Source organism: Pseudonaja textilis, chromosome 3, assembly GCF_049901715.1.
Source record: "Pseudonaja textilis isolate UNSWEBS1 chromosome 3, rPseTex1.2, whole genome shotgun sequence".
NCBI classification, from domain to species: domain Eukaryota; kingdom Metazoa; phylum Chordata; class Lepidosauria; order Squamata; family Elapidae; genus Pseudonaja; species Pseudonaja textilis.
The window spans coordinates 185,289,967-185,316,322 of record NC_141992.1 but is presented as its reverse complement, the minus strand read 5'-3'; the positions used below and the strand labels follow the sequence as shown (position 1 = coordinate 185,316,322).

General features: G+C 39.5%; 1 protein-coding gene across 1 annotated transcript; it reads left to right on the top strand.

Annotated features, from left to right (window-relative positions):
• Positions 1 to 14: 14 nt before the first annotated feature.
• Positions 15 to 26,085, top strand: MRPL13 (mitochondrial ribosomal protein L13). The gene is made up of 7 exons (XM_026703611.2): positions 15 to 125; positions 2,093 to 2,216; positions 3,984 to 4,077; positions 5,168 to 5,228; positions 19,505 to 19,591; positions 21,731 to 21,852; positions 25,804 to 26,085. The coding sequence occupies exons 1-7, from the start codon at positions 99 to 101 to the stop codon at positions 25,826 to 25,828; spliced, it is 540 nt and encodes a 179-aa protein (XP_026559396.1). The 5' UTR covers positions 15 to 98; the 3' UTR covers positions 25,829 to 26,085.
• The last annotated feature ends 271 nt before the right edge of the window (positions 26,086 to 26,356 follow it).

Sequence of the window (26,356 nt, the reverse complement as noted above, 5' to 3'; positions counted from 1 at the left end):
GGCTGACCCGCCCCTTCCGCTTCTCAGACAGGTGCTGCTCTGGCTTCTCGTCTCCGTGACCCAGGCGGGCCGCCGCTTCCGCTCGCGCTGTGGAAGCCATGGCGAGCTTCACCAAGTCTGCACAGGTACGGGGGTGACTTTGTCTCCGACCGCCTCGGGATGCGGGGGGTGGGGGCTTTCTCGGGCAGGTCCGGCTCCCGAGGAAGCCGCCTGTGGAAGAAGGAGCCGTAAAAGGATTGGGGGAGGGCAGGCCGGCCGGCTTTCAGAGGCTTCCTCCGCGGCATCTCTCCCCTTAAGAATCGTCTTGGAGACTTGGGGTCTAGTCAAGAGTAACGGCTGGATGGATGGTTTCTCGACACGTGAAGAGTCCGGAGGATGTTTCTAGGTGGGCTTAAAGACATGTTTTCTCAGCCTTAGCTGCTTTTAAGAGGAATGAACTGCAACTCCCAGAATTCCCTATTTAACATGGCTGGCTAGGGAATTCTGGGAGTTGAAGTCCGTATCTCTTAAAAGCTGCGGTTGAGAAACCCTGGCTTAAAGCAATATGAATCTCCACAGCTGGACTTTGTAGCTGGAATACATTGGCTCACGATTCTAGAAGCAACAAATAAATGTAAATGAATAATAATGAAGTCCAACCAATGGCTGAGCTTACATAAATATATACTGAATCTAGGAAATGTGAGTAGTGTGAGGGTTTTGTTTGTCCTTTAAGGACAGACCATTATTGGGCTTGCTGCAAAGTCCAGAGTCTTTGGGAGAGAGACAGCATATAAATTTATTTTTTTTATTGTACTTTTATTCATTAAACATGAAACTCAGTCAACTGGACGTTTAAAAATGTATCACAAATATCATTGACTGGCTCTGATGGTTGATATGGGTTGCTGCCATCATCCTAGATATTATTATTATCTCTTATTCATTAAACAAGAAACTCAGTCAACTGAACATTTAAAAATGTATCACAAATACCAGTGACTGGTGTTAATGGTGGTTTTTCTGACCCAAGCCTTGTTCAAATTAAACACAAACTGTGTATAAAAGCAAACCTTTTTTAATGCGGCACTGGGAATTCAGTACATTCCCAGCCAAAAGACATTTAAACCTAATTGTCCTGTATCAAAAGCAAGCCCTTTCAAGGTTGAAAAAAGCTGCCAAGAACAGAAGATTAATTACTGACTAAATTATTCACCGACAGACATTTCAAAAACAAACCAGAGTAAGCAAGGCTTCAATGAGAACTCTTGAGTCTAAAGAACTTCTTTGCTTCCTGCAAAGAACACATCCCCGAGGGCTGGTTTTTATCCCTTATGGGAGGGGCCATCACTTTCCAGCCTTACTTCCAAGTCGCCCTTGCTGCTTTCAGCTGCTCTTTCCTTTGAGCAGTGCTGCGCACACACACACCGGGCACAGGCTCCCCAGGGACTTCTGTGTCACTGCTGCCAGACTCTACAAGCTCTGAAGGCAGCACGCTACTCTCCGATAGTCCTGGCTCCATCCCTGCATCACACCCAGGCCCCTCATCCGAGTCGTCGCTATCAGAGACCTCTGCTGCCAATTCCTGTTGCTGGCAAACCACAACAGGTATTGATACTGGTTGCTGCTAGCGACATGATTATTATTTATTTTTTATTATAAACTTTTATTCATTAAACATGAAACTCAAGTCAACTGAACATTTAAAAATGTATCACAAATATCATTGACTGGCTCTGATGGTTGATATGGGTTGCTGCCAGCATCTTAGCTATCAACCAAGTATTTTCTTAAGATGTTTCGAGTCACGCAGTCTTTTGTATCTCCCCTGGCGCTACAGCAGGAAGCTGATTACTATTATTATTATTATTATTATTATTATTATTATTATTATTATTATTATTATTCCTAAGAGCCACTGATTTCAGGCACACCTATTATTTATTAAGGAAAGATGTAAGATTGGTCTTTCACACAGTTAGGTCCATTTGTCTTCCGTTATCCAGGTAGGATTAGCTTTGGATCTGGCATTGGAATGTCAAATATCTTTATTGTTTTTTCATCCAAGGTTGTATCTTGCCATTTATTTTATACACTCATTATTTTTTTTAAGCAATGGGCTACATTTGCTCGAACCTGGTACCTTTTAGATGGATGGATGCAACCGCCAGGGAAACTTGCAGCCATTGCAAGTGTCCGACTGGAGGGAAAACATAAGCCGATATACCATGCAATGAGTAAGTTTTGTTTTGGATTGAAACAAATGCACTACATCAGCAGTGATTTATTTTCCTGTTCTAAATTGGGGAGGGGATGTGGATAAGCAAAGCTGGAACTACATCTACTAAGTATCTTGGAGATTTGCAGTAATTCAACTATAATTCAATTCATTTCAACAAAATGAGTTCTTGCGATATTGTTTTACGCCATGGTTTAACTCTTAACCACAAAATGAATAGGTGATTTGTTGAATATAGGGCTGTGATTACAAGTAATGGAATCTAAAAGGATTTTGATGCCAAAATTGTTTCATGTTTATTTTAAATTTAATAATTTGAATATTTCAATATTCTTTTGAGATTTCAGCCAGAATCACCCAGAACATCTGGAGTAAAATAATATATGCACAATGCCGCTAAGTAGACTCCAGTTTTAATTGGATTTTGGCATCAATGAATGATCTAGTTTTTAATTAAATTTATTTGCTGCATGGTTCAAGTGACCTTGAGTGGCTTACAAAATGATAAAATATATAAATACAGAAAAAAGTTGTAAGTATTAAACAAGTTACCTAGTCACTGAAAGTTTTTGAAATGTTCCCGAGAACATCTAGCAAACTTTCTTTAGTAGCATTTCAGTATTGTCTGTTTATATTTGAATGGTTTTAATTCTGTATGGCTTATTTTACTATATTCAAGTTCTGGATTACCTTTAATGAAAATCCTACTAAACATTAGCATACATAAATATTGTTTGGGGGAAAATATGATTTGTGGGGCAATGGTGTTAGTAAATTGAAACCCTTTTTTAAAATCAGATATTTTTAGATCAAAATTCAACCCTATATATGCGTCTCAAAAATTAAGTAGTTTCTTACAATACATTGCACATCCCACTATGATGGCTTTATTTGCTAGCCATTTGATTAACTTTCAAATGAATTAATGGACTCCATAAAAAGGAATGTTTTAGTGTTTGGGATTTATATCATTCTGTATTGGAGCCCTTAATATTGTCTTAGAATCTGTAAGAATCCTGTACAAATAGCCAATGTACTGGATCTATCAATATATACTATATCAAAATCAGTATTCAAGTTGGCACAGACCTGAGCAATGTCATCCATAAATTGCCTCAAAAATCTATCACAACCAAGGACTCTGACATTGGGATTTTTTTAGAGAGATTACAATAAGACCAGCACTCACAAGAACTGTTATTAAACAGCTCTCTGAGGGTGCAGTATAGTCTGCAAAAATAAGTCTTCAGCACCACACAGCAAGCAAGAATGGAATGGAATGGAATGGAAAAAGAAGATGGAATAGAATAGAAGAAGGAATAGAATAGAATGGGATGGAATGGAAAAAGAAGATGGAATAAAAGAAGGAATAGAATGGAATGGAATGGAATGGAAAAAGAAGATGGAATAGAATAGAAGAAGGAATAGAATAGAATATAGAATAGAATGGAATGGAATGGAATGAAAAAAGAAGATGGAATAGGATAGGATAGAATATGGAATGGAAAAAGAAGATGGAATAGAATAGAATAGAATAGAATAGAATAGAATAGAATAGAATAGAATAGAATAGAATAGAATTGGAAGGGACCTTGGAGGTCTTCTAGTCCAACCCCCTGCCTAGACAGGAAACCCTACACCACTTCAAACAAACGGTTATCCAACATCTTTTTAAAAATATCTAGTGTTGTCATTATATATAATCAGATTTTTTGATTGGAGGTAATCTTATTAACGGATAAATGTTTTTTTTTTTTTAAAAAAGGTGACCTTGGGGATCATGTCGTCATCATTAATACAAGGCATATTGCTTTTTCTGGCAACAAATGGGAGCAGAAAGTATACTCATCACATAGTGGGTAAGTTTTCCATAATCCTAAATCTACAAAAATGAATGTTTCCAAAACATAGTATCATTGTAAGTTACCTTACTTTTATGATTCCAAGGACATGAGTTTCTACTTTTAACAACTTCTCATTCAGCGATCATTTGTATTTACACTGGATAAGTTGTCATTATGACTAGTCCTCATACTTATGTCCACTGCAGAATCCCTGTGGCCCTGTGATTGTGATCTGGGCACCTAGCGCCCAAATTGCAATTACAATATTTGTGGTGTCCCATGGTCATGGGCCCACAATTTGTAACCTTTCCTGCTGGCTTCTGAAAGCAAAGTCCGCGGGGAAGCCACTAGCAAGTCACAAGTCAGGGTTATGTAAGGTCCTTGCTTAACAACAGGAACTGGGACGATTGGAACTGCCATAGGCAAGCAGGATACGTACATGCCTTTTTGACTATGTCACCAATGACAGTTTCTGGTTGTAGTAAGCATTGTTAAGCAATGAATTCAGTGCTAGTTTGTGAACTTAATAGTTATCAATGAAGGAGGATATTTGTAGCTCAGGGTTGAAAAGAGGGGTCCTTGGTGCTCTCTGAACTTGCTTGTTTTCTTGCAGACATTACATTATCCAACTAGGTAACATCATCAGTGCTAGTAAGGAGTGCTGTTTGCTTTCAGTATTTATATTCTGGTGTCTTGCCTGGCTGTATGGGTGGGAAGAGCCTTAGAGATTCTTTGGTTAGGCTGTTTACTTATGGCTCTTTGGCAGTTTCTTGATTGAGGTGTTGTTTGATTGTTGGTCTGAAGTTAACCTTGGAATTCATCTATGCTGATTACTGGTGGAGTGATGCTGGAGTCTCTCTTTTTTTGGTCCTCTTTTGGGCTGGTTGTATAAATCTCAAGGCAGTCTGCCAGCACTAATTAAATACACAAGATAGTAGTACTGGCTGAGGAAGGGGAGTAGACGCAGGAAGAGGCTTAAACCTGGAAGCTTAGGGAAGATAGGCTGAGGGCTTTGTTTTCCAAGTGCTTTTTATTGGCCACTTTCTTATGCACATTCTCTTTGCCTGATCCTAAATGAACTTTGGCTGTCATTTTTGTATTGTAGATACCCTGGTGGCTTCCTGCAACTTACAGCTACTCAACTACATAAAAAAGATCCAACCGCAGTAAGTGCTAGCCTTTTTCTCCGTCTGTGTTATTATTATTACCTTTATTGTCAGATTTACTGAGCCTCCCTTCATGCCCCCCCCAACACAACTCAAGTGAAGACAGAAGTCCCTAACCCAGTCCCAATCTTATTACACTATGTGACCTTGTTGCACAATGCGCCAGTCCCACAAGTCTATCATACTATGTTGACATGTGTCTTTAAATCATTTGCTGACCTACTCTGTATAAGTTTCTGTCAGGAAAATGCTCTGTGAACAATTCACCTGTCTTCATAGTTCTATTTCTAACCCCATATATTTGTCTTCTGCCTTAAATGACTCTACTTGCTCCTTCCTGTCGTTGATAGTCTTTTGATCTAAACACTAGGCAGTACCTCTGTTGATGCATAGTACTCCTGCTGAATATTTGAATGGCCATGTTGCTTATGTTGTTAAAATTACTTTAATTAAATAATAGAGGATTGCAAAAGATAGGTAGCATGATGATAGAATATCTATTCATGGTAATATCTAGAACATAAAGTTCCATTTCCATAAAGTTCCATTTCTCCCTCTATAATTTTATTTTCCTTCCCAAAGTCTAGCTATGTATCATGCTTGAGGTTATTTTCATTTGTAACTTTTTTTTTTGTAGTGGACGATTGTTTCTTCAGGCAACTTTCTGTCTGTTCTCCCCGCAAGCCCTTCTCACTCTATGGATTTGTGATCTCTGTGTATTCCTTCATAACAGCAGAATTCATAATAGCATACATTTGCCTGATGCTCCTCAACAGCTCCTTCATTGCTACTGAGCTGTTTTCTCTTTTGCCATCCATGATCATCATCTCAACCATCCTGGTTTTGGCCAAAAAGTTTTTCTGATGCTTTCTGGTGTCTGATTTCTACTCTGTGATGATACCTATTTGGCTTTGATGCTTGACCGTGGCACTGGTCCTTGTTGTTCAACTTAGTACACTTGGGAAAGAGCAGCAAAATCACCAAAAGAATTGCTTACATATTTGGCATTTATGGCAGGAGCAAAAAAAAAAAAACCAGGCATAAAAATGATGCTATGACTAGCCTATGTGAGATACATTCCCTAAAGTTTCACTGGCTAACATTTTATAGTATATTTTATAATATATTGTCACCCAGAGTCGTTGGATACGAGACAGGTGGCAAATAAATTTTCTAAATAAATGAACATTTACTTGTGGCTTATTTGAAATGACTTAGTTAATGCAGATAATGTTCTTTATTTATCATGTTTCTCTCTTGATTTTACTCCTTTTTTATCTAATGGAAATTTCATATTGTTTCTTTGACATGAGTTTAGGAATGATTTATTCTACCCTCCAGTATTTGTTAGGACTGAATCTCTCCTGCAGCCCTGATAAGCCACCACTAACCAAGCCTGAACATCCTGAATTTTAAAGATCACCTGGGTCAGTCAGATGCTATCAATTATTAGGACTTGGACCAGATTATATTGATCTAAATAAATTAACTTTAATGCTAGTATTATTATCTAGTTAAGTAGTTGGGTTCATAATGATGACTTGTAGAAATAAGTTAAAACTTTACTTTTTTGATTAGTACAGTCCCATAATTAATTTTCAGTTTTACAGGTAGTCTTCTCTTAGAGACCACAACTGGGACTGTCAAATCCTTTGCTAAGTGATATGGTCACTTAACATCGCATGACCTCAACAGCCGTTAAATGAGTCACTGTGGGTCATTAAACAGGCATCGCATGTCTGCAACTTGCAGTTGTATTGCCAGCTTCTCCATTGATTCTGCTTGTCAGAAGCCAACAATGAAGGGCACAAATCGCATGATATATGACCATTGTATATGCCTGCCAGTTGCAAAACACTCAGAACTTGATCATATGACCAGAGGGATGCTGTGATGGGCATAAATGCAAAGTCCAGTCGTAAAGTTATCTTTTCAGCACTGTCGTAGCTTTGAACAGTTGCTAAACTGGGCAGTCATTAAGCAAGTTCTATCTGTAATCTCCTGAATATTATGGTGGTTGAACACCAGAGGGCAGCATAAACCAGTAAGACTTTAATTTGGGGGACATTCTCTTAATTGGCAAGCTCCTATAAACCACATTTTATTGTGAACAAAATAGTATGAGAAACATTATAGGCAGTGAATTCAGAGTCGACACTTCCACATTAATTGAGTAAGATTAAACTATTTTATCTGGAACCTTACGAAGATAATGGAGGAGTATTTTTACTCATTTCAAATGTACAATTCCTCATACTAGTAACTAAGAGTGTAGTGTTTGCTCTATTTGTAATTTTGTAAAATGGTTCTTCAAACAAGAAAATATTCATATACTTACGAGTGAGGATTGACAAACAAATCTCAATATCATGGTGGAAGCGGAAAGCGTATAAAGAATCTTCTTGCAAAATACATATATTAGGCAAATGTAAACAAAAATGAAAAAAAATGTGCAGTAATGTTGACTTTCAAATTTTACTGTTTTATATGCATAAGCATTATTTGCAGTCCAGACAGACTTGTTTAGATTTGAAATAGATGTATAACAAAATGAAAGTATTATCCAGCCATTGGCTGCCTTCGGGGAATGTGCGGGGCAAGGCTGAGGAATGTATCCATTCTGCTGCCTAATGGAATCCCTTATAGAATTGGTCTTGGAGTTTTATGCACAGGTAGTCCTCGACATACGATTACAACTGACCCCCCAAATTTATGTTGTTAAGTGGGACAGTTGTATAAATGTTGCCCCATTTTATGACCTTTCTTGCCACAGTTTTTATGTGAATCACTGCAGGTTTAAGTTAGTAACATGGTTGTTAAGTGAATCTGGTTTCCTCGTTGACTTGGCTTGTCAGAAGGTCGCAAAAGTTGATCACATGACCCCGGGACACTGCAACCATCATAAATATGAGTCAGCTGCCAAGTGTCTTGATTTTGATCACGTAACCAGATGAGGGATGGTAAAACAGTCACAAGTCACTGTTTTTCCAGTGCCGTTGTGACTTTGAACGGTCACTGAATGAACTGTTGTAAGTCAAGGACTATCTGTACTTCGTTCCTACTTTTCTTGCCACACATGGAAGTGTTATCCAAACAATGGGATGTCAGTGTGTTTGAACACTTTTATGTTCTTGGTCTTGGAATTTGAAGCTGTTAATTAAAAGTCCTTAACTTTGAATTGATAGATATCGCAAATTCTAGGCTGTAATTTAAGGAATAACTTATTAATTCATAATCCTTAGAAGATTATGTGTAAATATGTTAAATCTGTGAATGCTGAGTTAATAACGTCATTAACCTTATTTTCTCTAGTTATGTGGTCCTTTCATATGAAGGAATTCATAAAGATGTTGGAATTAAGTTACTTGCCAGTTAGGAATGTACAGGATGAAAGAAAAGCTGCTGATACATATTGGTTTTTCGCTGCCTTTGGGAAAGGATAAATGGAAATGGAAAATCAACAGGAACAGGGCATTTTATTGTCGTCTCGCTATTTATCTGCTGTATTTTTCTCTTGCAAAGGAGATTTAACACTAGGATATCAGGCACTTTGAATTCCGTTCCAAAAGAGGTGCTTCTCACCTTCTGGTTAGAGTTTAGCATGCTGTTTGATTCCGGCTTAGTCAATAAACCATGGCTAAGATCTTCCTGCTCCTTAATGCAGCTGCCCCTCTGCCCCTTCTCCACCTCCCTGCCCCAGTTCTTTCTTTGGCATCCAATTTTGCAAATGCTCCGCCCGGGAGGAGGAAGGCATGCGGAAGCAGCCCAGACCGGCAGAGGTGGAGGGAACGATCGCTTGGAAAGTAAGCAAGCAAGTGTAGGGCTTGGTTGGAAGAACTGGGCAGCAGAGGGTTAGGTTCTATGTCCAGGCTAGCCTCGTAGAGCCAAACCAAACAAAACCACATGCCTTGGAGAGCCACAGCTGCACCCACCCGCATCCTGCGCGCAAGCCCGGCTGTCTGGAGACGCAGAGGCCAGGTGGGCACTGCGCGCTCCCTTGTTCTCCTCTGGGGAAGGGGCCCTAATGTCGGACCACCCACCCCTTCCACTGCACACCTCGGAAGGGTTTTGCTTTCGGGCCTTCTGGCATGCCTTTGCTACTTCCACCGGAGAGGGCAACCTGCAAGCTAAGGTGACCCCTTTCCACCACCTCCCACCTATCCCCTGCCAGGCTTGGCAAGGCTCACCGCACGTGGGTTCTGCATTCGAGGCGCCAGTTACGGAGCGATGAAATAGTCAATGGGCTGCGTGCCAGCAGTCAGTGATCCTGCAGGGCTGGCACATCGAATGCCCCCCTTGCCTCTTAGTGCCCCCCAAGGCATCCCACTGCCCTCCCAGGGGGCGATACGGCCCACTTTGGGAACCACTGATCTAGTGAAACCATAGTACTTTACAGTTGGGATTTGAATTTGAGATTTTCAGATACTTAGCTACTTTGGCATACTGGCTCTCAGTTGCAAGATTATTTTACCGTTATAATTTTCATTGTTGTTGTTTTTTAAGTGTTCTCTCAGATCATGATATTCTTGGCAGTGATTCTCGATCTTAAAACCATATATTTATTGAGTGACTATCTAGACCACGGGCGTCAAAACTCACCACGTCATGTTGCCATCATGTGACGTTTCATGACATTTTTCCTTTTCCAAAGCTGGGGTGGGCGTGGCCTGTGCGTGATGCATCCAGCCCATGGGCCACCAGTTTGACATCCCTGAGTTAGACGCATTTATGTTTTGAAATAAGTAGGATTTTCGTTTCATTGGATTTCATTTTTCCATTAATTTTCAACCCCTTATAGTTTAATAATAATGCATCTTTTGATCCATCCGGATTATTGTGGACAATAGGAGAAGTCGGTTCTCCCATGTCCTTGTCATTCTACGATTAGTGTTAACTACGATTAACGTTACATAGATTAGCACTGTAGGACTTGATTTAAATGTAATCAGTGTTCTTCCCCCTCCTACAGTTCTACAACTTCCTTTTTATCAAGCTTGTCCAAGCTGCATATTTTAATATCCTCTACTTTTAGCTGTTCAACGTCTACATTATTTCAAGTTTTCCAAGAGGGCTGGCAGCCCGAGTAGTTCTCATGGTCTCCAGGGCTTTTGGATCTGACCTCTCCCCTCCCCAGAACAGCCTCTGCTTTCAACGATTTGGAAAGCTTCATCCCCATGATATTCCTCAAATGCAAATCTTATGTACAAGCCAAGATAAAGGCACATTAAAAAAACAACAACGAGAAATGGAGATTTTCTTTGAAGTAAGAGAAAAGAACCACAGAAGTACTTTTCTGAAAAGTCAGGAATCTCGGTTTTGAGACAGGACTCCTCCGGAGGACTCGTATTGTTGTCAATATGTAGGAGTTGGTAAAATTGAGGCCTAGATCAGGCAACTATCTTAACTGTGCTAATAAAGGAGAATAGCTCAGGGTTGACAGGAGGGGTCCTTGGTGCTCTATGAGCTTACTTGTTTTCTTGTAGACGTTTCATTACCCAAACTAGGTAACACCATCGATGCTAGTGATGATGATGTTACCTAGTTTGGGTCATGAAAGATCTGCAAGAAAACAAGCAAGCTCAGAGAAACATCTGAACTGTGGCATCTGAGTCAGTAAACTATTACTCTCCTTTGTAAAGATTGTGTCTACCATGCTGGTCTTGGGTTTGATATATATTTTTTCCTGACTGCAATAAAAGAATATATTTCTTTTGCCAGACTTAATTATGGCTGTGTTTATTTATTTAGAAAACATATATGGCCACCCATCTTATACATGTTAATCGTAGGCAGCTCAAACAACATTCTGTAAAAAGAATTAAAAACTCACAAAACACATCATAATTTCCACACAGTGGAACACTATGCCACCCGGTCTACTTCTTCCAGCTTCTCTTCCATTCTAGGATAAACAGATCTTCCCAGACTTCCTGTGGCTAATGGGGAGAAGTTCAAATATAACTGTTGTCCTCATTATTTTTCCTGTTTTATGCAGGTTTCCAAATATTGCTCTAAGCAACAAAGCATATGTTTACACAAAGAAAATTGCAAGGTGTTGCTTGCCCTGCCTACTTCAAAGCCATAAAAAGAGGTATTGAAATTTTTAAAAACCCTCATTTTTTCACTTCTTAACCAGATTAAAAACTATTCCATAAGATGTTAGGGTTCCAGCAGTTCCTCCAATTAAATCATGAGCCTCGAGTCACTCTCCCAAAACTAAAGAGGATTTATTTGAAGCTACCATTCTACGCCTGGCACTAACCTAGGCGTAACCAACTCTGAGATACATAATTCACTGTCACCCTTGATCCTGCTTTTGCCCCCCACCCTTCTGGGTGTATCATCCAAATGAAAAACATCCATAGCCAAGAGTCATCAATCATGCTCTCCAATTAGATTTTTTTCATGGCAGAAGCTTCAGCCATCTAATCAGTCTTTGAAGAAAATATAAATAGAATGTACTTTCGATTCCACACTGTTGCCTGCTCTTTGAAACTCTTCTTTCTGTTACCAACTATAAAACGTGTATACAAAATGTTTTATGAGTTGACATAAGGATCAGTAAAACTTATACCTGAACAGGGACTCTTTATTGTGTATTGAGCACGTCTTAAACATCTGATGAAGCCATAAAATCTTTAGCCCTCAGTTCAGATTTACACAATGTCAGAAACGCTTAACAGAACTTTTAAATAGAATAGAATAGAATAGAACTAGGGGCTGAACGGTGGAGTCCTTGATGCTGTCTCAGCTTGGTTTTCTTGTAGACATTTCATCACCCAATTAGGTAACATCATCAGTACAGGTAGTCCTCGACTTACAACAGTTCATTTAGTGACCATTCAAACGGCACTGGGGAAAAAAGTGACTTATGGTCCATAGTTTTTCATAGTTACGACCTTGGCAGCATCCCCATAATCATGGGACCAAAATTCACATGCTTAGCAACTGGTTCCTACGTGTGACCATTGCTGTGTCCCAAGGTCATATGATCCCCTTTTGTGACCTTCTGACAAGCAAAGTCAAGGGGGAAACAAGAATTCACTTAACAACAGGGTTACTAACTTAGCAACTGCAGTGATTCACTCAGCAGCTGTGGCAAGAAAATGGGGCAAAACTCACTGAAATGTCTCACTGAGCAACAGAAACTTTGGGCTCTATTGTCATAAGTCGAGGACCACCCGTAATGAAGCATCCGCAAGCAAACAATCAAGCTCAGACAAGCAGCAAGGTAGCCACAGAACTTTTAAAGCAATTTAGTCAAAGTCTGTCCCATTATAAATACAAGAAAAACTTGTAGAGAGTCTGCTGCTTCTAGAACAGTGGTAGCTAACCTTTTTGGGCTCCCGTGTCGAAAATCGTGCACACGCCTGCACTTACATGCCAGTCCCCAGCCCTCACGCCCCCTGCGCATGCTCGCCAGTTACCCGACAATCAGCTGGCGGGTGGGCGGCGCGCATGCATACACAGTGAGGCTTTTCTGGGCGACCTCTCGCGTGCCGCAGAAGTGGCTCTGCATGCCTCTACCGGCACATGTACCATAGGTTCGCCATCACGGTTCTAGAACATTTTACAAATCTTTGTTTGCACTAAGCATCAGTGGTAAAGACTGGAAAATAATTGAAAGTCACTTATTTGGTTTGAAGATCATTGAAAGTCTGTGACGTCCCTTTCTTGCCCACTTTCACCTCACTGCTTTTTTGCTCATGGCTTTGGTTTGCTCTGATGTGCTTCACGCTGCTTGCTATTTGTATAATTTTTCTGTTAACTTTGTGCTTTGGAGTTGGATTCTAAGGTTTTTGGCTGTAGATAATTAGGGAGATGATGACAGTGAGAACAATGATAAAAACCTTTTAATATTAGTACCCTCTTTATCTGTTTTGGTTGTTGACTGCTGTGATGGACTGGCAATTGAAAAAATGACGGGAGACGCAGGGAAGACGTCTGAGCAACTGCCAGCCCCGAGAGCCCCCGGGTAGCAGTATTTATTAAGAAAATACAAATACAAAATCAAAACAATGACTTCAACATTAGCTCAGCAACATTATCTAGCTAGGCCTTGGCGGTGATAAATTTCCCGTGAGAAAGCAGGGCACCAAAGGTCCCATGGCTCGGATAGGTACTGTGAACTCCCACACACATTCCTGTCCTCTGAGCTTTGCAGATAACAGGATCAAACTCTCATCATAAAGACACTACTGCCCTCATGAGGAGCGTTGCAGATACCCCAGATCTTACAAAGCTGTACAAGAACTTGCAGAATATGATGGATATATTACCACATTCCCTCCTTTTTATTTATTCAAAGATAGGGGGTGTTTCAGTGGCAAAATACACAGTTCCCTCGCAAACTTGGTTTCGTACACTTAAGGCTGAGGCACACATTTGAAATAGATTAGGAATACATTGAATACAGTAACATAACATAATAAGTGTAATAACAATTATTACAACTAATTGAAGCAATAAACGTAACCATGAGCTGTCAGGAAGCCAATCCCATAGCAAAGCCCAAAGTGACTTATTGAAGCCATCTTTTCCTGCTTCGTGTTCAGCTATGCGGTCTTCCATATCATGAACAGTTCTTGTAATGTTAGGCTCATAATTATGTATAAAAACACAACAATGTAAATGAATTAAAGCACAAACTCCTAACATTATATCTAAAGCATAAAGTAATTTGGCGAATTTCAGACACTTCTTCATTTAACATCTTAATATTCTCAACAGTATCATAAAACATAGCAACAGTAAAATTATTTAAAATATGAATATCTCTATAGTTCATAGCTATTCCAAAAGGTGGGTACATGCATACAAAGCTAACAATTAGTTACATTTAAACTCTTTGCTGCAATCCGAACGTCCTTGATGTAGGAATTTTCCTTCCATAAATTATCACCAAGGTCTCTAGTTTCTGAGATAATAGCAGCTCTCCGCCTCCGCATTAGAGTCCGTGGAGGCATAAGACGAATGGAAAAAGAAGTTGTGTAAAGTAACTTAGGCAACTCCAATTGACACCAATATTGTCCATAGTCTGAAACAGAAACATTAAACAGAATCAGAGTTGTAGCACAGGCTGAAGATATAATATCCTTATCAGGTCCCGAGTAAAGAATGTCTTGACCCTTATGCCAGGACCAATATGCTGGAAAAATCAAAAGATGCCGCTGTTTGCAGATTAATTTAGTCCGATTCCCAAAGGAACCTGCTGCATACAAGTTGATAATCTCAGATAAGCAGTCATCTTTTCCCAGCTTTCACAGCGCCAACGCCTGGACTGCCGGCATCAAGAGAATCAGGAACCACGGAAACACCATCCTGAGAATCAGGAACCTCAGGAACGCCATCCTGAGAATCAGGAACATCCCTCACTGGCACCTGCGAAGGCGCTTGTGAATGATCAGGCCGGATACATCGACCAGGAACCCAACGAATTTGACCAAGATGTTCTACTGCTGCATAACCACGTCCCCACGTAATCAGCTCAGCGGGAACCCATGCCGGATCCGGAAGGAATCGCACCAACACTCGAGGCCTCACTGCATCTGTAGAAGGGAAGAAAAATGCCTGCTGGCCGCGCTCAGGGGGTTACCAGACAAATTTAAAAAATTTAAAGTATACAAAGCAAGATTTAAATGATCTTGAATTGCCGGAAGCCCCAGGAGCTTCCCTCCTTTTTATTTAATTTAGCTAACATGTTCTTGAGCGTGCCATTATAACGCTCCACAATAGCTTGTCCTGTGGAATTGTATGGAATTCCAAATTTATGTTCCACGGACCACTGTTTGCAAAACTGATCAAAGACTGTGCTCCGATAAGCCGCACCATTGTCTGTTTTTAAAGTTTGAGGCGTACCAGCGACTGAAAATGTCTTAATGCAATGATTGATGACATGTTTAACCGCTTCACCTCTTTGAGGAGTAGCCATTAGAAATCCTGAATAAGTATCCACAGTCACATGTATATACTTCCAAGGTGCAAATGATGGATACTGAGTAACATCCATTTGCCAAATCATTGAGGGTTTCAACCCCTGGGGTTGACTCCCATAGGAATAGCCGTGCCTTGCTTTGAACAAGTTGGACATTGTTGAATTATGGCAGCAGCTTCTGCAGCAGTAAGCTTGAATTGATGTGCCAACGCTTTAGCATTTTGATGAAAATAACTATGGCTGTCCCATGGCTGGACAGTGAGAACTGAAGTTACAGCACTGTCAGCTTTGGCATTGCCTTGTGATAAAATTCCAGGTAAATTACTATGACTACGGATATGAGCAATAAAACACACATTCATACGCTGCTCCAAACATTCTTGCAACAACAAAAGCAAACGTAGAATATTAGGTGATATTCAGGAGACAAATAAGAACCTGCTACAAAGGGTAACAAATTATATACATACAAAGAATCCACTATTAGATTAAAATCCTGATTTTGAAAATTTTGAAAAGCCAAAACTACAGCAGCAAGTTCTGCCTGCTGGGCAGACTTTTGCTCTGATGTCACTTTTGTATGCCAAATTCCAGATTTATCTTTCCAAACACAAGCACCAAAAAAAAAAATTTCTCCATCAGTAAAAACTTTAGGAGCATCTGATATACTGATTTACTGATTTAGGTCACACCCTGTCCCATTGATCTCTCATTTTGCTGACTTTGACCCCCAGGAGCCCGACATTGCGCTTTAAAATGTCCAGGCTTCCCACAATTAAAAAAGTTTCTTTATTAGCATTTCCTGCCTGGAGAGCCAGAACTAAAGTCTCCATGTTAAAAGTCTGACTCCCCACCTTTTGGCAATCTGCGTTAGCCTGATCTACTGCTAACTTCAAAAGCAATTCATTCCGGGCAAATTGATTGTCAATTTGCCTTTCAATAACCACTTTCAATCTGCTAATGAAATTTTCATAGGGTTCATTGTTTCCTTGTTTGATGTTAGTAAAGGTCTTCTCACCACCTTCGCCGTCAGGGAGAGCCCTACGGCTTGTAAATTTAACTGTGGGAGAAGAACGAACCCTCCTCAGGCATTCTATCTCTCTGTTGATTTAAAGCAACGTCCACACCAATTTCTACTGGATTAAGTTGAATCTCCACTCCAAAATCTACCAAATCATCTCCTGATAATTCCCCTCTATCTGTTGCTTCTTGAATAGCTGCAGTAACTGCATCTACTTGAACTCTTAAAGGCAAACTCTTCTCTTCTGACAAAGTATTTTCAGTGCCTGACAGCCCTCTGGATTTATCTGGAGGTGCTGTCGGTGGCAACTATACGTACCGCATTGTAAGGCGGCAAACCTTCTTCGGGGTGATAGGAGCGGTTGTTCATGCGTAGCTAATGCATCCATAACCACCTCCAGGTTAACAAAATTGAAGAAGGGCACGAGGCTCCTCGTGCAAAATTTCCCTATCTTTCTCCAGCGCTCTACTTTAATACTACCTCCCTCTGGATAACACGGAATATGTTTCCAAACATACTGTAATAAATCCTCAATTTCTTTCTTTCCTACTTCATGTCCTCTACTATGAACTCCAAACTTAAAACTATTCCCAGCGATCTCTCTCATTTCTCTAAGGTGCTTTGTCTGAGCTTTGAGAGACCTTCCCCATACTCACGAAAAGAATCTATCTCCGTCCAGCCAAGAAGATGAGGGCCCAGTCGACGTCCGCGACGATGAGTATAGGATGCGGGAAACGTATAGCTTTCAAGCTATCACGCCAAACGTATAGCCTTCCAAACTATCACGTCGGGTCACCACTTGTGATGGACTGGCAATTGAAAAAATGACGGGAGACGCAGGGGAAGACGTCTGAGCAACTGCCAGCCCCGAGAGCCCCGGGTAGCAGTATTTATTAAGAAAATACAAATACAAAATCAAAACAATGACTTCAACATTAGCTCAGCAACATTATCTAGCTAGGCCTTGGCGAAGGTGATAAATTTCCCGTGAGAAAGCAGGGCACCAAAGGTCCCATGGCTCGGATAGGTACTGTGAACTCCCACACACATTCCTGTCCTCTGAGCTTTGCAGATAACAGGATCAAACTCTCATCATAAAGACACTACTGCCCTCATGAGGAGCGTTTGTGATACCCCCAGATCTTACAAAGCTGTACAAGAACTTGCAGAATATGATGGATATATTACCACAACTGCTTATGCATTTTTCTACATGAGAAACTCTTCAGACCTTATTCTTAAAATGGGTACACCATAGGGTTGGATGTTGAGTCCCTTACTCTATATTCTTTATGTGTATGACTGCATTCCCACTCACACTAATAATACTATTACTAAATTTGCAGATTTAGTTTCCAAATTCTAAATTTCCAACAGTGGTGGAACTCATCTCTGGGGGGGATGAGTCTGCTTATCGAGATAAGGTGGACCGGTTGCTTTCATGGTGTGGAGACAATAACTTGGTCCTCAACACCAATAAGACCAAGGAGCTTACAGTGGACTATAGAAGGAACAGATCAGACATCCAGCCCTTGCTTATCAATGGAGACTGAGTGGAGCAAGTGGCCAGTTTTAAGTTTCTGGGTGTTACCCTAAAAGAGGACCTGACTTGGCTAACAGGATAATAAAATCAAGGACCATTAGGCTGAAAAACAGCTTCTATCCCAGGGCAGTAACTCTATTGAATTCTACTGTATAATGCAGTATTAATGCAATATCACGGGGTTTTCAATTCAATGTGAAGGATGTGTATTTGTGTTTATTTTCATAGTCATAATGCACACTGAAGATGGTATTTAATTTTGTTGTATGAGGTGCGGTGACAATAAAGTGAAGTAAATGACATCTTCATCTAGTTATGAAAGGTGAAGCACTGAAGCATTTCCATTCATTCCGTAAGAGTTCCAATGCATTGTTAATAGAATGGTTGACTTCTTTCCAAGCCAGTGAAACATTGGAAAGGCATTTTTGTAAAGGCGTTTGGGATGCTGTCTATCCATCAGAATATCTCTGTGGGCTGAGCAGAACTGGAGTAACTTTGGTTTAACTAGCAAAATAAAGATCTAGTTGAAAATGAATCTGATCCTGCCAACCCCTACAGTAGGAAAAAGGAATCTCAGATATCATGGCCCGTGTGCTTTCCCTGGTTTGGATAAATAAATTAGATGTGCCAGACTTGTTTTTGTAGAAAGTATAAAAATAATAGCGGAATAATATAGGATTTTTTTGTTTTTAACTTGGCTATGTTATGGATATTCTAAGCCTAAGGAGCAGTTCAGAGCACTTTGATGTTTGCAGTTCATTTTAAGCAGCCCTCCTTTGAAAAACTGCAATTTTAGAAAGGATATTCTTCATCTTTTAAAATTACCATTTAGTTGTATCTCCCTTTTGCCTTTCCCTCAACGTTTAAACCTTTTTCCTTTGACAGTTTTTCATTATTTTAGTTGATGGTGTTCCAGAATGCTGTCCAAAGTTTTTCTGCACAAAGAAAGTTCTTCATATGCTTTCTTATATTTCTTATATTAAATAATTACATGAAATTAACATATTGACGTACGCTTGTGTGGGCTAACAAATCCACAGTGATTTAAAATAATTTCAAATATTTATTGCAGTTTTTCTTCCTTTCAAAAACATCGTACTCTAAAGGAAGATAGCTAAACACATATTTTGAGCGTATAGAAAGATTCCAATATCCCTTCATATATTTTGGACTGTGGTGAATTTACTTTGAAATGCTAATGATAAACACATACTCTAAAATAATTGATCCATACATTATACAATTCACTTTGCTTCAAATTATTCCCTCCTCCTCCTCCTCCCTCTCCTCTACCCTTTTCCTTCTTCCTTCTTCTCTTTTATGTATTCAATTCCAGTAGAAATATGGTGTGTGTCCTATTGAGAACCTGAAGAACTGAATTTTCGCTTACTGTTGCCTGACTGTTCTTATCAGCCCAGGAGTTTCTAGTCTAGTTTTCTCCATCCATAGTCATCCAGATGTGTGGATTTCAATCCTCTAAATTATTTGCATAAGTCATGATGGCTGGAAAATTCTGGAAGCCGAACTCAGTCCTTCTAAAGTTAACAGTATTGGGGAAAGTTGTTGTATAGACAATACTGAGCTAAAGGCATTCATTAAACTGATTGAGTACAAAGCAACTTTTATGTAAGACAAACTCCTCATGCTGGCACTTGCAAGCAACTTAAGGAGAGCTCTCCTCTTTATTATCCTTGTGTTTATTGCATTTTTTGAAAGTAATTTTCTTATTTGTGTCAAACTGCATTGCATTATACATAAAATCTATACTTATTTTCCAGATTGTAAAACTGGCTATCTATGGAATGCTCCCAAAAAACCTTCACAGAAGAACTATGATGCAAAGGCTACATCTTTTTCCCGATAATGTATGTCAGTTGCAGATATTCTTCTCATGTATGAATAACAGCTTATTGTATCTTGCTTTCTTAGTCTTATAATTGAAAGAAATTAAATTTGAAGGATTCCTATTAGAAAAATATAATTTTGTGCAGAAGCTCATGTTGTAACAATTTTAGAATTACTGTGGTCCTTTTCTTTTGGTCCTGATATAAATTGATATGGATAATCCTGCAGAAGAACTATATACTTTTTTCATCATATTTTTATTTATTTATCAATAGCCAAGCACTCATTTTTTTAATCCACAAAATGCAAAAATTAGCTTTTCAATTAAAGTAGGCTTTAAGGTAGTATACATAGAACCTAAAAAACAAAGCTAAGAATGCAAAATTTGTATTGTAATATGAAAACATAGCAACAGCAGCATATAGATCAGTCTTAAAATTAAATGAAAATTTATTTGACAAATTCCTGGTAGAAAATGTAAGTCTTTAAGCTGGCACTGCTGGTCTTTAAAAAAAAAAAGGGTCCACACCAATTAATCTTGACTATAAAAATAGCAATAGCACTTAGACTTATATACCGCTTCACAGTGCTTTACAGCCCTCTCTAAGCGGTTTACAGAGTCAGCATCTTGCCCCCAACAATCTGGGTCCTCATTTTACCGACCTTGGAAGGATGGAAGGCTGAGTCAACCTTGAGACTGGTGAGATTTGAACTGCAGGCAATCAGCAGAAGTAGCCTGCAGTACTGCATTCTAACTATTGCACTACCACAGTTATTAAATTAAATAGATTATAAAAAGATCATTCTGTAATCATCCTGAAAAGAAAAGGCAGTAATTAGCAGAATTCAGCATGTATTTATCAATAGAAAGTCTTTCTAAATCAACTTTTCTCATATTTTCACCTTATGATAGCTTTAATTTAACATATTCAACGTAATACTGCCCATCTTCAACCAGTGCAATCTGGCTGCGAAAAGGATACATACATAGATAGACTATATCAGTAGAAGTATACTGTAATTTCTCTTTATTCTGCATAGACTACACTTTGTCGCCGGGCACTGCAGTTTAAGGAGTCAGAATGAAACAGAATAAGAGGGTCAAGTGAAATAAGAAGGGGCTAGAAACAAAGCCTGTGAAGGAAGATTGGAGGAACCAGGAATGTTTAGGTGTCAGAAGACGATGGATATAATATTTTGACAAGAAATAATTGATTGAAAGTTACAGGAAGATCGGAATTGAATTTTGGGAAAAAACATAATAATGAAAAACAATGAACCAGTTTGACTATGGATCTAATTAACAGTAGGGTAGATCCTAGAGAAGGCTAAGCAGCCATTTGTCTGGAACTCTTTAATTTGGATTGCTGCCCTTAGGAATTTGGACTCAATTGTCCAAGTGGCACCTCCCAACCTCATGATTCTATGAAAAGTATATGATTGTCTCCTTTGTGGAAATGGTGGTATTTGATCTAAAGCGGGGTTGTCAAACTCAAGGCCCAGGGGGCTGGATTCAGCCCGCAGGGTCCTTAAATCTGGCTTGCAGGGCTGCTGTAGAAACAGCAAAGAACTGGCCCATGGCGCCTCTGCCAGTGATGCCTCTTTCTCTGGCAGAGGGTTGCAGGAGGCTGTTGCAGCTGAAAACGGAGCTCGGGAGGGCTGCGTGCAGCTCTCCCAAGCTCTGTATTCACTGGCAGAGGGTATCAGGAGACCTTCGTACCTGAAAACGGAGCTCGGGAACCTGTTTTCTCTGGGCCACCACAGGTGCCCCGACACGAGTGACATCGAGCTGGCCACACTCACCTTGGCCCCCCGAAGTCAACCATACCCTTAATGTGGCCCTCAATGAAATCGACTTTGACACCCCCAATCTAGAGCACGAGTGTCAAACTCAATTGTGTCACGTGACATCATGTGACGTATCGCAACGTTTTTTGCCTTTGCAAAGCCGGGTTGGGCACGGCCTGCACATGATGCATCCTAGGCGCAGCCTGTCAGTTTGACACCCCTAATCTCGAGGCACTAAGAGGTACAAAAAGGGAATCTACACTTCTTTTCAGCTATGTCTAAATAGCTGTCATTGAACTGAGCCCTCAAAGGTCCAGCCTTCTGAAAAACTGAATGAAAATTAATGGTTATCGTGTTTCTCCTTTCTTTAGGTTATTCCTGAAGACATTCGTAAGAATTTGGTCGAGGAGCTTCCACAACCCCGCAATGTGCCCAAGAGGCTAGATGAATATACACAAGAGGAAATCGATGCTTTCCCAAGGATCTGGACTCCGTAAGTGTGTCATAAAGGAGTATTCGTGATACCCTCTGCAATGGATCCTCTTCCAACAGATGCATTTACCTCAGCGAATGGTTATAAATTGAGGACTACCTGTATTTATAATCTTACACATGCTTACATAACCATATGGCTGCTTTAATTTTTCTCCGGTGTGCCAAAATGAAATGTCTGTCTGCCTCCAACACCAAGAGGCCCAGGATAAGCAGTGTTGATATAAAAGAATAAGGTATTTTTGCAGGTATGTTTCCAGTCCTGCTTCATAAGACGCACAAGCCAGAAAGCAAAATATTTCAAATAGAGGAGCGCAAGGAGATGCCAAGCATGTGGTTTCAATTGATGAAAGAGCACACCTGCAAATGTTATCACTTCACAAATAGCAGGTTTGGGCCAATGAAATATGATTAGATATATTGGAGAAAACCATATTGGTTTTCAGTGGGATCAAATTTAACCATGAGATAGTTTGCTTAAAGATGAACGAATGTAAGTCTAGCTTAATGCAGAGAATGCCTTGGATGAATGTGGATCTGCTATGGTTTAGCACTTCTTAAGTTCAACATTCATAAATGTTGCTGTATGATCAGATAAATTTACTAAATTGAGTAAACGTTTCAGAACAATTATAAATCACACAGGACTCAGTTAAGGTAACCTCACAATAAAGTAGAATTAGTTTATTTGGGCGTCCTTTCTATCTGGACTATCTTGGAAGGCTGATTGGATAACCATTGGTCTGAAGTGGTGTAGGGTTTCCTGCCTAAGCAGGGGGTTGGACTGGAAGACCTCCAAGGTCCCTTCTAACTCTCTTATTCTATACTATTCTCTTCTATATCACGCATGCAAGTCTAACAATACATGCCTCCCGCATTGCCTTTGCAGCCTAAGAAACTAAGGAAAATCCCTTCCGTTTGCCACACCAACATTCCTTCTGCAGGCTAAGCAACCATTCCCACATGTCATTACAGTAGTCAACCCATCAGTTGTGCTATTTGTTCCTCTCATCTTAAGGCAGAAACCCATAAACGCTAAACTGTAAATCTTTGAAGTAAATTAAACAAACATTTAAAAAAATTGGCTCAGTATGTAGACCAGGAGTTCCCAAACTTGGCAACTTTAAGACTTGTGGACCCAACTCCCTGAATATCTTTGACTTGTCTCTTAGGTAGAAAGCCATTTTGATATGAATGGATAAATTGGTTTAGAAATCTTTTTAATCTTTCTGCGATTGTTGAAGCAAATATTTTATAGTCCGTACTCAATAGCATAGAGCAAGGGTCTCCAAACATGGCAACTTTAAGACTTGTGGACTTCAACTCCCAGGATTTGGGGAGAATTCTGGGTGTTGAAGTCCACAAGTCTTAAAAGTTTCCAAGTTTGGAGACCTCTGATGTAGACAATGGGATGTGTGATTGTCCCATCTACTGCAGCCCAAGGAGATCCCACCACCACCAGAGTCCCTTTCCCATTCTTCATTAGAGTAAATTGGCAGACCATTTTGATGAGCTTAAAGTTAATGCGTTTTCCTAAAACGTCGACTTGACTTTCTCTACACATTACTTTAATGAGAATATTAAGGTTAATATAAGGTATGTTTGCCCTTGTAAAATATTGCCTGTATTTGGTAATTATGATTCATCAGGTGAAACGCTACATTCAAGAGTCTATTCAAACAGGTTTTTTGTTTTTTTTAATTTAAGGAAGCCTGAAAGATGCAATGTCATCGCCAAACAGAATATGTGTCATCACTTAATAATCAACGCATTCCAGTCTGCTTGGCTTTTTCATAGTTGATCTTAATTGCTTGGTGGTAACTAAAATAGTGAATAATTAAAACAATGTCCTTGTTCTCTGGTTTCTGAATGAGGTGTTTTATGATAGTATGAATTGTCAAAAGTTGTGGTGCAGCGGCCTAGAGATGGAGCTCTCGCCTCACAGCCAGGAGGCTGTGAATTCGATCCTTGATAGAGGGAGATATTTCTCTCTCTGGGCATGAGGAAAATATATCTGCTGCATATAACTCTGCATTGGCAACAGGAAAGGGCATCCGGCCAGTAAACACTCAGCTCCATTCAGTTGCCCAGAGTCCATCCTGCAAGGGATTATAATAGCAATAGCACTTAGACTTTGTAGTGCTTTACAACCCTCTCTAAGCTGTTTACAGAGTCAGCCTCTTGCCCCCAACAAGCTGGGTCCTCATTTTATCCACCTCAGAAGGATGGAAGGTTGAGTCAACCTTGAGCCTGGTGGGCTTCAATCTGCCAAATTGCAGTAGGAGTAGCTTGCAGTACTGCACTCTAACCATTGCACCACCGAGGCTCATTATGGAGTCATTAAAAGAAAAAGATGATGAATTGTCAGAAGTTGGGAGTAGACTTGATGGCATATTCTATTCTCTTCTCAGGCTTCTATTGTAATCATAATTAAGGGACACATAGGTGCTAATGAAAGTTATGGTTCAGGTTAGTCAGGTTCCCTTCCTCACCAATATTTAAAACTTGCTTGATTCTGGAGGAGCAGATAAAGTATTGATTTGCTCTATTTCATTAGATTTTGGTCTGAAAATCTAAATTCCCTATATATCCTTTAGACATCTGTTTAGGATTTTTTTTTTCCTTTGCAGATTAAAAAAAAAAGTGTACTCTCCAGTTTGTTTGATTTATTCTGTCAACATGGGAAATAACCGAAGTATCTCTCATAAAAAATATGGATCCCATCTTCTGTACTATTCTACTCTATTGTAAAAGCCAAAAAATAGGAAGTTCATTTTGAACAAAAATGTGTTTCATAGCAACATCCCATGTTATAAAAACAACATATAGAAAAGAAGTAATTTAGTGGGAAATAGAGGATTACATCAGAAGATTAGAGGCGATTATTATTTTAATTACCATGTTCTAGGTAGAATCAAATTATTCCTCATATAAATTTTTCATTAATTGCTATTAGGGACTCTATATATTTCTTCTGCTTTGTAGAAAAGAATAGAACTCTTTTAGTACACATCACATATTTTAGATTGCTGTATTGGAAACAAAGTCTATTTCCAAAAACAGTACAGGGTATTTGAAACCCAACGACATTCTCATTGTTCCTTTTCCCATTAGTAAAAATGTTATACCCACCATTCAGTACTAATGAATATACAGTCACTGAGATGTTAAGAGCAGCTGGATGGTGACTATGTGAGCTGTGCAGCTTCATAATATCCATAAATATTTTACAAAATCTTTAAATTCTTTTTCAATGTCCTTTTGTGTATTGGACTGTACACGTAGGTTTATTAATGTCCACCTGTATGTATATGGAGAGCCAGTTTGGTGTAGTGGTTAAAGGCACCAGGAGACTGTGAGTTCTAGTTCCACCAGCTAGGTGGTGATTTGGGTGAAAGTCACTCTTTTTCTGCCCTAGAAAGGAGACAATGTCAAACCGCTTCTGAAAACCTTGCCAAGAAAACTGCAGGCACTAGTCCAGATAGTTCACCAGGAGTCAAACAATGGCCTGCGTACACACACACACACACAAACACACACATGTATAATAATATCCACCTCACAATGTTATTTTATGGAAAATTGTATTGAAAAATATAACGCAGTAATAACCAGGTATCTAACAAAATAACAGAGTTGGAAAGGGACCTTAGAGGTCTTCTAGTCCAACCCCCTGCTCAGGCAGGAAACCCAGACAAATGGTTGTCCAAACTCTCCAAACTCTTCTTAAAAACTTCCAGTGTTGGAGCATTCACAACTTCTGGAGGCAAGTTGTTCCACTGATTATAATTGTTCTAACTAGTCAGGAAAATTTCTCCTGAGTTCTAGGTTGCTTCTCTCCTCGATTAGTTTCCATCTACTGCTTCTTGTTCTGCTTCTTTCCTTAAGATAAATTTCTATTTTACCAGGACAAAAGGTCCCAATTAATGAATTTTCATTCTTTTATTTATAGGCCCGATGACTTTCGACCAACGTAACAGGAAGAATGTAAAAGAAGAGAAGAGAATCTTTTACTACTCCCAGAATATTACAGTATGGATCTTTGCAAAAGCATTGGATTACCTACTTTAAATTATTTTTTATGTATTACTGATTTTTTAAAAAAATCTTTAATAAGATGCAAATCTAAGACAGTAGTTGGTACATTTTTCTTTTTGTTATATCCTCCTTTTTGGTGGGGGAGAGAGAGAGAGAGAGAGAGAGAGAGAGATCAATAAACAGCTGAAATAAATAAGTAATAGTGTTTTCCTGCAAATAATGTGTGTATATATATATATCTTTCTGTCCTTTGGTTGAAGTTTTATGTCATGCTTACTTCATTATAACTAAAATATTTGAGCAAGCTGAAGGCTAGACTAACCAGTGAAAGCACACTTAATTTCCCATGTTAGAAGCTCTTCTCTTTCAGAAGACTGAACTGTTGCATTAAGTGCTGTAATAGAGAACTACCTCCCTCAATCTCAGTCATCCATTTTAGACCACAGCGATACAGACGTAGTGGCTTA

What these genes read in the sequence shown, in the direction of transcription:
- MRPL13 (XM_026703611.2), top strand. Translation starts at nt 99, where the DNA reads ATGGCGAGCTTCACCAAGTCTGCACAG. An exon ending in TACATCTTTTTCCCGATAAT is followed by an intron (nt 19,592 to 21,730) that starts GTATGTCAGTTG and finishes TCCTTTCTTTAG; the next exon opens with GTTATTCCTGAAGACATTCG. An exon ending in TTCCCAAGGATCTGGACTCC is followed by an intron (nt 21,853 to 25,803) that starts GTAAGTGTGTCA and finishes TTTTATTTATAG; the next exon opens with GCCCGATGACTTTCGACCAA.